Here is a 13,437-nt window from a genome sequence, read left to right as displayed (position 1 = left end):
GGAGTTACCACACAAGCATGTAAGCAAAATTAAGTGAAGGATGAACATTTATTGAATACCTGTTTGATTGGTAAAGCATAGTGTTGAGTGCTTTGCATATATTATCTTATTTAGTACTCCAAATAAACTTATGAAGTGGACATTATTATTCCCATTTTACGGATGAAGAGACTGAGATTCTAAGAGGTAAAGCCATTCACCAGTGATCTCCTACTAGTTAGTGGCAAAGCCTGGGCTTAAATCAAACCAGTGGGGAATGTTTTTCTCTGTATACATCTTAATCTCTATTAAGGAGAATTACTTTTAATGGCTTTTGAGAAGATTTTAGGGGAGAGGATTGTTTTTATTCTTGTTATTGCTGTTTTTATAACATCAGTTTTCACGTAAATTATTCCTCCTTAATATGACAGAAAGTGCCATTTTAAAGATCCTGACACCTTCAATTCTTTAATCCTGTGTGTGAGTGTTTCTAAAGTTGAAATCAAACAGTAGAGCACCCAGCAAGGATTCTAATTGTAACTGATGTGCAAAACATGGAGTAGGTGGGTATTCCCAGGGGAAAGTCCCTATAGGTACCCCTAATAAAAACATTAAAATGTACACCTTAAAAAATTCTTTCTCACAGTTGCTCATTAAAGAAATGTGTGTCATCCATTTCTTACAAGTTGGTCCAAGTTCATTTGTCTGTTGTCCTGGGCCACCAGCTGATGCCATCTTCAAGCACATTGCCATTCCCTGTCCCCACATCCATGCCAGGCATTGTCAATCAATCATGGCACTGTTTCTTCCTGAACTGCAGAAACTCCAGAGCTCCAGAAAGCCATGGCCAGCTGTTGGCATTGCCTACAAGGTTAAACCTATTTGTCTTTGGTTTGGTGTCTTCCTCTGTGGTGGCTTGCCTTCATCTGCTTATCTTTGTGCCTTTGCATTCTCTGACTCAGATTCTCTGCTAAAGCCCCTCTCAGTATTTACACTTCTCTTTTCCCCATCTTGGACATAACCAAAGGCAAGAAGGCACTAGATTGCATCTTAGAAAAGTACATTTTATTTGGGAAATAGTGAGATTCTCCTACCCTTTCTAGAATCAACTCCCTAATCAGAGTTGCCAAAGTAATTCTAAGTGAGTTTAACCTTAAACCTGGGAGCACAGTGAGCCTGGAATGAATGTATGTATCAAAAAGACAAAATCATCACTTGGAGAAAGAGAGAGAATAGCTGTGGCCAGACCAGAAGGGAAGGAGAAGGTGATTGGCTGCTTCCATTTGGTGGTCACTCACCCCCAGCTCCTTGGTTCTCAAATGCCATAAGCTTTTTGTTCAAGAATGGGCAGAGTGATGCTAGTGTTAACAAAAGCCTCTTGACCAAAACGTGTTAAGTTTACACAAATATTTGGGAAAGAATTTTCTCTGCTGGTGGATTTAAAGACCTGGGGAAGTCATCAATTTATAGCATCAATGGGTTTCCTTTTCTTAAAGATATGGGCAAAAATTACTTGTCAATTTGACATCCGCTATCACATTCTCCATAGCAGATTTTAACAGCATATCATCGACTATAACCACATGTGGCCCATCAGATGACTTGTCTGGGCTTCTGTGACACAACCTCAGACTGCTACTGATGGCACCTCCACATTGGCAGTGAATATACTCAGGGCACTTCTCCCTCCATCACTCATAATTCATCCCTATTGACTACCTCACCTAGACTGAGGGGCACGAGGGCAGTGAGGTGGTATCCTGGTGGCCCACAGGAGCCCTGCATGTTTACAAATTTGTGGCCCTGAATTGCTGAGGTTTGCTAAAATCACAAGATAATAGTCATGATGACTCAAATTGCAATTGCTGCTGAATTAATGATAATCACATTGGGTGTAAGCCACCTAAATTCCTATGGAAATAGGGATCTTTCAAATCCATGTGCTAATGAACACTAGTAGTCATTTCAATGATTTTTTCAGTTGCTCTGACAGCATGAACTTTATTTCTTGTTTGTGGTTTATGCTCTTAACTCATCTAAGGAAAGAGATGGGTGGACATGCAGAGCCAGAACTTTCAGTGAAGCCAGAACTCTGTTAGGTCACCAATTATCATTATGAGACCAGCACGGGCGTTGGCCTGGTGAAGACACTTGTCAGAAACGAGTCGTCACTGGTAAGAGAGTCAGGACAAAGACATAGAGGATCTTCGCAAATGATGCCTGAGCTATGTGCTGTGGGACTCATGAGGGAATAACTTGACTCAAATATTTCTAAGGTTGCAACCTAGGCATAGAGTAGGCCAGGCCTTTTGAATTGAAGTGGACATCAACCCCTACGCCAAGGATTCACTGAGGCATTTTGCTTCACACTTGAATGACTACAATAGCGTCCCAGGTCTAAAGCTGATCTCCAGGTCTGTAGTCTCTCACCGCTTCAGTCCACTTTGTCCACACGGTCACATTCACTCCTGAGTAGCTCCATTTCACACTTCTCCCTGCCCCCCATCTAAACCCACTCATCAGATCCCTTGACTGGATGGAATTTGACCCTTCTGGGCTAACCTGTCTCAATCTTTTCTGGTACCCAAACTAGTCAACTCCCCAGGCCCAGGTTTCTCACCTTCAGGCTGGTCTCCTGTCTGGAATGGTTTCCCTGACATGCCAGCTCCCACTCAGTCTCCAAGACCCTGCTTGGCCCTTCTGTCTTCTGTGAAGTCTTCCCAAACCATCCCCTGCTTTATTCCTCGGAAGTAACTCATTCATTCCCAATGTTCTTTTGAGCACCCACCATGTGGGCATAGAGGTTTTTATTGGAGACTCCTTGTCACTGGTTTGGCGATTATCCTTTCCTGCCTTGGACTGTTGGAATCTTTGCATTTGAAGCGTCTGTCCTGTCTCTGCCACTCCGGCCCCAGTGGCATCTTCTTGTCATCCTCCATGACACGTGATAAAGTACTTATACAAAGAAGGCTCTACAAGTATTAGGCTGCTCAGCCACAATCCTCGGCATTTTAGGAGAGTGTGAATTTGTCTTGTGTATTGAATGGCCTGAACAGGAGTCGTAGCCCAGTCGCCTTGTTTGCTCAGCAACATTTCCTTCCAGCGGGACTTCTCCTAGCAGTAACTCCTCAGCTGCTGAAAGCTGGGAGGTCAAATCCCAAAAGCTAGTTTTAGGACTATAAGTATCTCAAAAGCATCTTCTTTCTACCTTTGCTCTCAAATCGAAGATCCCCTACAGCCTTGTCAAACCTCAGTTTTAATTTCCTAATTTAGTTGGAATATATGTAGATGTGAATACTTCTCTTTGACTATCAGAAGACCCTTAATTTAAAACGCAGTTTCGACAAGTAAACTGGACAACCTCTCACGAGCACAGAGTCTCAGGCCTTGGCCACCTCCGCTCCTCTGGCTTTCTTGTTGCGATCTCTGTGAAGTAGAATTTGTGGAGTTCTCGTTAGATCTGCAAACACGCTAAGAGGAATCAGAGCCAAACTGAGCAAAACAGGCACTTTGGAGAATTTTTAGACAGCACAGTGTGTGATCATCTCTAGCTTCCAGTGAATGGGAGTAGATTACAACCAACGTATTGTGATGCATTGGAGACTGTGACAAAATTCCCCATAATGCACTGCCGAGTTTTTGACACTTTGTTTGTGACCCCAACACTCCGGAAAGGGAAACGAGAATGAGAACTGCACAACTTCGCAGAAGCCTCCTGCCTTCACAACCGCTCCTGCCCCCACCCCTCGGCTTGCAGGCAAACTCGTGAAAGGCTTCTGCAGTCGGGCCATTACGGATTCCTCTGGCTTTGACACTGCTGTTGTCCCATCCTTGATAAGGGATGCTCAGGCCCAGGAAAGAAGAGAGGAGAGGATGAGGAGGAACACGAGCGGTGCCATGTTTTAGTAACGTCATTGCAGTGTCGGGAAGCCGGGCTGCGCTTAGGGAAGAGGCTGCGCGTGCCTCTCTTCTTTCCACCCGGAGAGCAGGCAGAGCACCTCGTTACTGCAGAGGTGAGCACAGACTTGTGACACTCTTCCCGGGGCAGAACGCCTCTCTCTTCACCACAGCGAGGCTGTCATGTGCCGTGCCGCACTCTGAACCATTCTCGCAGGCTACTCACTCCCACCGACTCAAGCCACAACCCTGCCCCGTAAATGCATCCAGTTCCCACAGACCTTCAGCTCCGGCCAATGCAATGGGGCGGGGCTGCGGAGCCCTACGACACCGGGGGACGCCAGGTGTAGAAAGGGGAATTATCCAACGTGGGCTGAGGACGGGAGGCTGCTCCACAGGCCTCTCTTACTTGGCCTGTGGGGTCACAGGAAGCAGCCTTCGAGCCCTGGGCTGTTTAATGCAAGACCACTCATCAATAAAGTACTTATGCGCCGTGATCTATCGACGTGGACTCCTCCCGACCTTGCGCAGGCTGGCGCTGCGGGCGGGCGGGCTCGCTCGGTGCGATGCAGCCCTGCACACTCCCCGAGGGGCCGCTGACCACTCTCGCAGTAATTACCTGACCTTTATCAGTCTCCATTGACAACTGCCATTGGGACTTGCTATTCGCACAGCTCCTCCATTAGCGCCATCCCACAGGGGCTTTTGTGGTGGGAGCCGCGGCCCAGTGAGGAAGAGGCTTCCTCCAGCGTGGTCTGTCAGCGGGCGGTGGGGTCCTGTAGTTCTCCGGCAGCCCCAGCTACACCTGGAGTCCCAGGGACAGCTGAGTCTGGAAACTATTCAGTCAAAACACATTTACTGAGAAACTATGCTCACAGCACTGCTCCGGGCTCATGGGGGGTAGAAAGGGGTATCTTATAAACCCAGCCCACAAGCAGCCTTCCGTCCAGTGGGAAACAGCAAACAAGATGCCCTGTGTTTGCAAAGAGCCGGCCCCCTTCAATGTCCCCCATGCGGGAGCAGCCAGGTGGCATCACATTTGGGGTCAGGCGAACCTGGACCGCAGTTCCAGCTCTGTCCCTCACAGACTCCTCCAGGAAGGGACACAGCAGAGTTCCTTGGCCTCCCTGTGCCCGGGGTCTTTCCTAGCAAGTGGAGGCATGACCAGCACCTACTTCTTAAAGGTGTTGCAAGAATGTAGAACAAAATGAAAGCTTCCATGCAAAAACACCTGCTGAGAGCTTATTGTTACTACGCCTTGGTGACCCCCAGGCCAGGTCACCAGAGCTCACAGCTGGGAGGCAGTCCCTGAAGGCCACCAGCACAGAGAGCTGTGTGACCATCCTGTGGTGTGTGCAGGTGGGAAAGCACCACACAGCAAGCTCCGTGACACCCCCCATAGAGTCCACAGCATTTACAAACAAAGATCCTATTTTCAGTTTTTGCAAATTGTTTCTGTCTCTGTTTCCAGATTCTATGGACACCCTGTACATTAGCTTTTCCTATTCGTGGTCCCTTTCTCCTTAGCATAGTCATTGGACCCAGCCAGGCCCCTCCTGCTGTCAGTCTATATGACCCAGTCAATGAAGCCAGAGGCCACCCAATGCAGAGAAGAGCCTCTCCTGCCACCTGCCACAGAAGCCCTGAGCCCCTAACCTTTGGGACCCCAGCTTGAAACACATCGTCTAAAGTGCACTTTCTTTCTGGTTTCAATCCTCAGTAGTCATTTCACCTCTATTTTAAGAGTTTTCAAACCTTCATTTATAATCCCACTTCTTTCGAGCCTTCAGAAAGTTTAGGTCCCATGTGACAAGTGTGACGCAGCCAGCAGGTAGCACAGCTGGGAATGGGACCTACCTGTCTGTCTCCAGAGCCCAGGCTCTAAACTGCCATGGGCACCAGGGTGCCGGAGGCCCCTCATCCTGCCGGGGTATCAGGAAGCCACTCCTGACCTTGTGAGAGGAGCGCGATGGCGGGATGTGGGCGACAGGAAGGAGGCAGAGGATGTGAGGGGGCAGATGGTGTGGGAGGAGCCCCCATGGGCTCCCCAGGTAGACGAGGATCTTGAGAGTGCCCGTGCTCTCTCTGGTTCTGAGAGAAAACAGATGTCAGCACTGCCCTGGCACAAATTGCATGTTTATGCCTTAACCGATGCTTGATTTTATTTTTAAATAAGATGTTTTTCCTGCCTCCGTGACCTCAGTCCATGTGCACTTATCTCTTCTTTAGATGCTTGCCCTGACACTTTCTCCCACGCCCCGCTCCAGACCTGCTTGCAGATTCTGAATTGGCTCCCAGGTAGCATCCTATGGAGACCAGGCGCTGCGTGGGCTGAAGTTGCAAGTGCAGACTCCGAACGGAGCCTGGCTGCTCACCTCTGGGCCTGTCTCTTGCAGATTATTGGGACGATTCCACTGATGCCTAATACGGGGCCGTCGAGCCAAGCAGCGAGCGGCACTCAGGGCCTTCAAGTGCAGCCAATCACGCCCCAGCTCCTGACAAACGCCCAGGGCCAGATCATCGCCACGGTCATCGGGAACCAGATCCTCCCTGTGATCAACACCCAGGGCATCACGCTGTCGCCCATCAAGCCAGGCCAGCAGGTAACGGTCCCAGGAAGCTGAGACACCGGGACACCACCCCCTCCCTCCCTGCTCCTCTTTGGTCTCAATCAATGAAAAGTGATTTTTACATTTCAAAATATTTAATCCCACTAGTCCAAACATATCAATACTTATAAAAAAGCATGTGGCTTTATTTTTTATCCTTAGTAAGTATGGGCAATAACTAAATAGCCCTTTAATATAAAAACAGGAATATGTTAAATTCTAAGTGGAGATAGTAACCTAAAATTTGATAGAGTTGTGTTCTCATTCACCTACACTCATAATACTAATTTGCAGATTTTTTAAATGTTGAAAAGAAACCAAAACTACTTATGCCTTAACTGTAAATGAAAAAAAGATTAAATACCAAGAGATCCCAAGTTGATGCTACCGAAACTGCTGCCTATAAATGAGGGAATGAAAAATAGGCAGTTCTGCTTGGTTGAATTGCACTAAAACCATAACAATCCAGTTCATTTTTCCATTCATATATCAATTGAGCACTTCCTATGTGTTTATGCTAAAGACCGGGGAGTACACAGCACCGAAGAAGACAGACATGGTCCCTCATCTCATGGAGCGTCTGGTTAATTGGTTCCTTCAACAAACACTTTTTGGTAACCTAATGTATAACAGATCCCTGATAAATGCTAAGAAATGCAGATGAAAAGAGAGCTGCTTTCTGATTTGGGGAGTTCTTCACACTGTAGAGGATACAAATACATAAGCAGAGCTGTTGTGCAGTAGAGCAGAGAATGTCTGGGGACAGGGCAGGTATGACCACAGAGATGAAAGTGACCAGCTCTGCCCAGATAGTTTTGAGTCCTCCCAGAGATAATGGCTTGGGAACGGAGTCCAGATGGGTGGGTAAGAGTTAACCAGGTAAATGAAGGGTTAACAACATTCCAGGCAGTAGGCAGTACAGGCACAAAGACAAGGAAATGGGAGAGGACAGAGTGTGGAGAAATAGGAGAAAGGTCCCTGTGATTGGAGCAGAGGTCAGTCATGGAAGGGCTCTATAGCCAAGCTAAAAAGGATAGATTTTGTCTTGTGTGGTCTTGAACACACTACAGGTTCCCATCTGTAGCATGTGCCCCAGGCTCCCCATCTGCTACATGGGGATACACAGTACCTATCTCACAGAGTGGATGTGAGGATTAAAAGATTAATATATATCAATAGTGCCTGGCACATGGTAAGCACTAATATAGTCATGATGATAGTGATGATGATGATGATGATGATGATTTACTCTGCAGCCCTGAGAATCTGTAAGAGGTATTTTAAAAGGGGAACAATGTGCTCAGTTTTGGGGTTTTCTTTCCCCAAGGAAACAACCTCTGGTAAAGCAGTATGAAGGTTGAACTGAAATGGTGAAACATCTATTGTAAACAAACCATTTAGGAAACTATAGCAAAACACAAACAGGAATTAATGAAAGCATGTACTTGATAGTTGAAAATACAGTCTGGAATTGTAGCAGAGCTCAGGACACCAGAGCTAGATCTAGGGGTCATGAGTATATTTGTTGTGGCTAAAAACAAATGAGACATCCAGAGAAAGATTAGCAAGAGAAGGAAGAAAGAACAGAAAAAGCTTGAGAAGAAGGGAAGGAAGACCAAGGAGTCATCTTGGGAAACACCCGCTTTTAAGGAATGAAAGGGGGGTAGGGAAAGAGAAGTGTTCGGATAACTAGGAGAGGGGCTGAGAATGCAGTGATCAAGCATCCAAGATTTTTTTTAAAAAGTAGGAAGTGGACAGTGTCACATGCTGCAGAGATGAAATCAGGTAAAGCCGTGGGGAAACATCAATTCCTCTATTTCATTGTTGTAATGTTTGAAAGTCTGTGTCACCCCTGTTTGAAATACACTGAAACAGGGAGGCCGTTAACTGGGTAAGTTAAGAAGTAAGAGGTGGGCAAGGCTAGGACCTAGATTTAAAGCTGGGGTGTACATTCACAAAGAAAGACAGTGGAAGAGAATGATGAAGACCAACAGGGAGGATGTGACCGAGCATATGGCTTTATGGGTTGTTGGAAGCTGTGTAAGGCAAAGCGTTTAGCAAGAAAACAAAATACATAGGGAAGGGAAGAAGAAAGTACCAATATTGTCATTCATCTACAGATGCAGAAACATCCTTCTAGAGACCTCTGCCAGTGCCTCCGGTGGCTTCTGATCCAACTGGGCAAACAGCCCATTCAGAGGCTATGCTTGGACAATCCATGTGCTTGTTCAATGAATATAAAAAATCTGTTTAATGGAAATATTTTTTGCCCACCTACCATGTGTTGGGCACTGTACCAGGAAGCTAGGCTTTGTTGGTGGGCAAGACAGATACCATGAGCCCTTCCTTCAAGGTAAAGGAAGACTGTAAACTCTAGCAAGGGAGATGCACATTCATCAAAGACTTGTGCAAATATGTCCCTGAGATCAGTAAGTCCAGGAGAAAGAGGTGAGAGTCTGTGAGAGTGGTCGGCAAGGGAACTTCATCCAGTGCGAGAGGCAACACCAGGAAAAACTGAGCCAAGTCTGCATACTCACACTTCCTAGACACAGAGATGTCTGTCTTCTTGCTCTAAATCTGCGTCTCCAGCCTGGGGAGCCACGGTTCCGAGCCACCCCCTTCTTCCCCAGCGTTATCCCCAGCAGTGGGGCAGTCCCTGCCAAACTTATCACAGTATCGTTGAGGACTTTCCTCCCCCATCATTCTGCTGGTTTTTTTTCTTTTACTATTTACAAGATTCCATTTGATTCTCTTTGAACCTTCCAAATGGCTCCCCAAATGAGGCAAGATTCTCTTTCACTGGCTTTCTAAACCCTAGTTCTATCTGTTCCAACTATGTTCAGAATAATCTCTAGGGAGAAAAGTGAGGACATTGGCCTCTTTTTGTTCAGTCTGCTAAAAGCTATTTCTGTCAACAAAGCCAGTTGTAAATTGCCAAAAAGGTGAAGAATTAGTTAGAAATCATTAACGTTTAATATAAAGTAGCTCTCACTCTCACCCTGACTGTCAAGGGCACGTGTTGGTGATAGACTATTGCTGTGACTTCAAATTACAGCTCTAGCTTTGAGACAGTGTAGTTTTGATCCAGGAGGAGGGCCTAACCAAGAAATGGCAAATAAGAGGCCAGAATAGTGCTGCTCCTCAACTCCTTGCCCACGGTCGACATTAGTAATCCACTTCCACGCTCTTTCGTGAGCCCAGACCCACCACAGGAGCTTTCTCCCAGAGCCCCTGTCAGCTCCTGGAATGAAACCGTTCCTCCTGCAGGAGCATCCAGTCCTCTGCTGGTCTAACCACCACCACCCTCCACTTCACTGAAGAATTGGAGATGTAGCGACTGGGAAGAAACAGCCAGCTTCTAGGGGGTATACCTTGCAAATCCAACCAACCAACATGTCGGCTACAACTGACATCCCAAAGAGCAAGACTCCCTTCGCCAGTGTACATTACACGCACCTCTGGTGTATGTGCACGCGCAGAGAGAACATGGGGGCACTGCTGAACAGAGTGACGTAAGAACTGTCTCAAATACCCAAGTCCCGCAGGCACCAAGGGGCCTGTTTCTCTCGTTCAAGGCGTGTGGCAGTGGTCTATCCTAGTCCCAGGAAAATCCAGAAAACCACTGGTGAACCTGGTCAGAAATGCCAGAGAAATGGTGGAAATAAATGAACAACTTTATTTCTTGGCATCAGTTCCAGACGAAACACCTTAGAACATGTAGTAAAGCTAACAAGTTGGGCAAATCGACAGGAGATGCACAAGTCTGAGTCTCAGATATAAAAGCTGTGATTCTGAGGATAGTGGATCATAAAATTCCCAGAGCCAAAAAGTAAAAAGCTCAAAACTAGAGATATGAGGATAGTGGTCTTCCATTTTTTCATTAAATATTACCCTTTACGTTGAAGAAATATAATATGGACAACCACTAAAAAATAAAGGATTTCTGTCACACAGTAGAGAAGTTTCTCAATTTATTTTTTCATGTGATTTATGACAAATGCTTGATCTCACAAAAGCATAGTTCTGACAGTAAAATATGTCATAAATTACAGGAACAGAGGGTTCCTGTAAAGAACCTGAAAGGAAGTCCACTTTCATAGAGAAAAGTACAGGGCTCTTGGAGCAGGTGACCTGGAGTGATTTGTTTTAACTTAATAAAAGTAATTATATCTTTAATTTAATTTTTACATCTGCCTGCCATTAATTAAAAGAGCCTGAATTTAAGAATACAGTATTCAACACTCTTGATGGTAATTTATCCCAATGATGAAAGATTGAGAAAAACCTGCAAGTTACCATCTAAAATGCAAACACTATTTAAAAAAAAAATACACCAGTATCCAATAGCCCTAGATAAAGCTTTCACAGTATCATATCAGAGATCCTTGGTGTGCAACAAAATAAAAGTCAGAAAAGGACTGGATGAAAAAAAGAGAGAGATAAGAATCTTTTGTGCACCGGAAAAAAAAATTACTTAATATAAAAATATTTAGTGGAGCTGGAAAGTAACCTTTTGTTCCCTCCATGAGATTCTACACCATACCCCGTGGCACACAGTGAACTCCCAAGGTCAGAGAAGCTCCAGGTCCTGTCGCTGCTTTCCCCTGATTATCCTGTGACTCTGAATTAATGGTTTCTTTATAAGACACGTAGGCATAATTTTTATGTATATGTATTCTTCCTTTCACTAAATCCTAACAGAAGTTAACAGGAGTTTTTAGCATCATTAAGGGGATAGAGACATTTGAAAGGAAAAATGTTACAACTTTGTGAAATCAAAGCATTGAAATTTTTCAAAAATTAAATACCATAGCTATTAATATAGTACTTGGAGACTACCATCCATGAAGACACTCAGTTTTTCTTCAAAAAGTAATCTTGGCACTAATAGAAAGCCAATGAAAGGCAGCTTCTTCGAATTAGCTCTCCTAAAATGCCATGTGATTATCAAAATCCATCCTTTTTTCTTTTCAAGTAAATACAAAAACATACTTGTTTACCAACTTCTAAAAGTCAATTTTCCTTCCCAGCCCTGGCCTGAATCACTGATTCTCAATTTTTTTCTTGGAGCCACCCAGAATGAGGAATAAATGAGGCATTCCCACTCACAAGGAATGTAAAGTAGTATGGGGGTTTCCTAGATAGATAAAATGCATATGGTGACCCCAATACAAAGCAGCCCTTTGACCTTCCAGCCTTGCATCTGGGCATCTCACTGGGTCTCACGTCTCATGCCCTGCCACGCTCAGCCTACACAATTTCTGCCCTCTACATTCTGTCCCCCTGGCCTGGAATGCCACTCCCCACCTTCCCTGACTAGCAAACTGCTCAGCCACCCTTTGGGATCTGGACCCACTGTCCCTCCTCTGTCCCCTATCCCGCCTCTGTGAAGCCTCTCTGAACACTCCCTGAGAAGCATTTGCCTCTCATCTCTGCTTGCCCCTACACTGCATTCATTTTTGCCAAACTGTATTGTCATTAAGAATCAACACTTGAAAGGCAGGGACCAGACGGATTCAGCCTGGTCCACGGAGTTCGGGACCCAACTCATGATGGGCGCTCAGTCAGTTGTGTTTCATTTAATTGCTGCAGAATCGTGCTGTTTCCCTGCCCAGGGCGCAGGCATCCCGGAGCCACGCTTCCAGGGAAGCTCAGCTCAGGCCCTTCTGTGCCTTTTCAGTTCTGTGCCTCTGTCATTTGCCAGTATGTTCTAAATTTGCGCCTGCCAGGGGCTTGAGAAGCCCTTCCACACAGCACTGTCTTTTCTATTTACCTATTTGCTGAACCCCTTCACCTCTCCGCACTGTCCTACCTCATTATCTCAACTGCATTCAATCCCTCATTTTCTGCTCTGCTCTGCAATCTAACTCCCATTCCATCATTTGTCCCTGCTGAGCTCTTGCTGCATGTTACCAGCTTGTTTTAAGAGTGTCTTGGCCTTCCCTGCCTGTGTTTAGCCATCTCCACTCAATCCTTCTCTCACTCTAACTCTCCTCACTTCTCCATGTCCTCACAGTGCCTGGTACTGTAGGCTGAGAAGATACTGCTGTCCTCCCTCTTCCTTTTAGCCAATGGCATTCCTGCTGTACTTACCCCGTACAGATAGGGGGTGCATGTTCTAGAACCTTACAACTGGTTCCCACTCAGGTTAAAGAGATGTTTCAGAGTCAGGGACCAGAGCTGGAAGGAAAACCCAGTAAGTCTCCTAAACCCCACCAAAAGGATAACGTCCTGCTCACTTTTTGAACTTTCCACAAAGACAGCTAAAATCTCCCCTGTGTCATGTTCCAGATCCTCAAAATTTTTCGAGGTAGATTATCCTGATGTCAACCCTAAATCTTCCAGCAAATTTAATACTTGCACTCTTGTCTTGTCCACAGGAGAAAGAACGCCTCACTAAGACTTAGGTTCTTATTCTATCTGGGCTCTGGCTTCTCTTGCCTAGACATAATAAATCCACTTTCTTTAGCCTTTTCCAAGAGAATCTCCTTCCAAAACCTGTGTGATCTCCCAAACACAGTAGCAGCATCACCTGAGAACTTGTGAGATATGCAAATTGTTGAACCCTGGGTTTTTACAGCCCTGCAGGTAATTCTAATGAAGCCTAAATCTTGAGAACCACTGATTTAATTTCTCTTTTATCTATTCTAAGATACACATTACTCAGAAAAATGCCAGCCAGTGCAGGGAGGGAGGAAGAGTCACGATGCTTCTCCCACATGTTCTGGCTCCTAAGGGGCCCCCCAGGGTTATATTCCCTGCTCCCACCCGCCTCCCCACACGGTGGGTGTAGCCTGTGGTTCACTACCGCACCCTGGCACATTCGTAAAGGGCCAGACCTCTTGCATTTTACTGTTTATAGGCATTCACTTTTCCAATATGTCTAGTGCATTCTGCATTTTATTCCATTTTCCAAGACACTTGCTACCCCCATTTATTTTTCTATCAATCA

The 13,437-nt window shown here is 45.7% G+C and overlaps 1 protein-coding gene across 2 annotated transcripts in view; it reads left to right on the top strand.

Moving 5' to 3' along the window:
- The window catches only part of POU6F2 (POU class 6 homeobox 2), a 434,582-nt gene that overhangs the window by 403,322 nt on the left and 17,823 nt on the right, over window positions 1-13,437 (top strand). For both annotated transcript variants that reach the window (XM_069462202.1, XM_069462203.1), the window contains one exon: window positions 6,273-6,479. In XM_069462202.1, coding sequence (XP_069318303.1) covers window positions 6,273-6,479 — 207 coding nt within the window. The remainder of the gene's footprint in view (window positions 1-6,272; window positions 6,480-13,437) is intronic.

The sequence above is a fragment of the Eulemur rufifrons genome, chromosome 29 (genome assembly GCF_041146395.1).
Source record: "Eulemur rufifrons isolate Redbay chromosome 29, OSU_ERuf_1, whole genome shotgun sequence".
Lineage (NCBI taxonomy): Eukaryota > Metazoa > Chordata > Mammalia > Primates > Lemuridae > Eulemur > Eulemur rufifrons.
The sequence above is the reverse complement of the archived record's forward strand: the minus strand, read 5'-3'. Positions and strand labels throughout refer to the sequence as shown.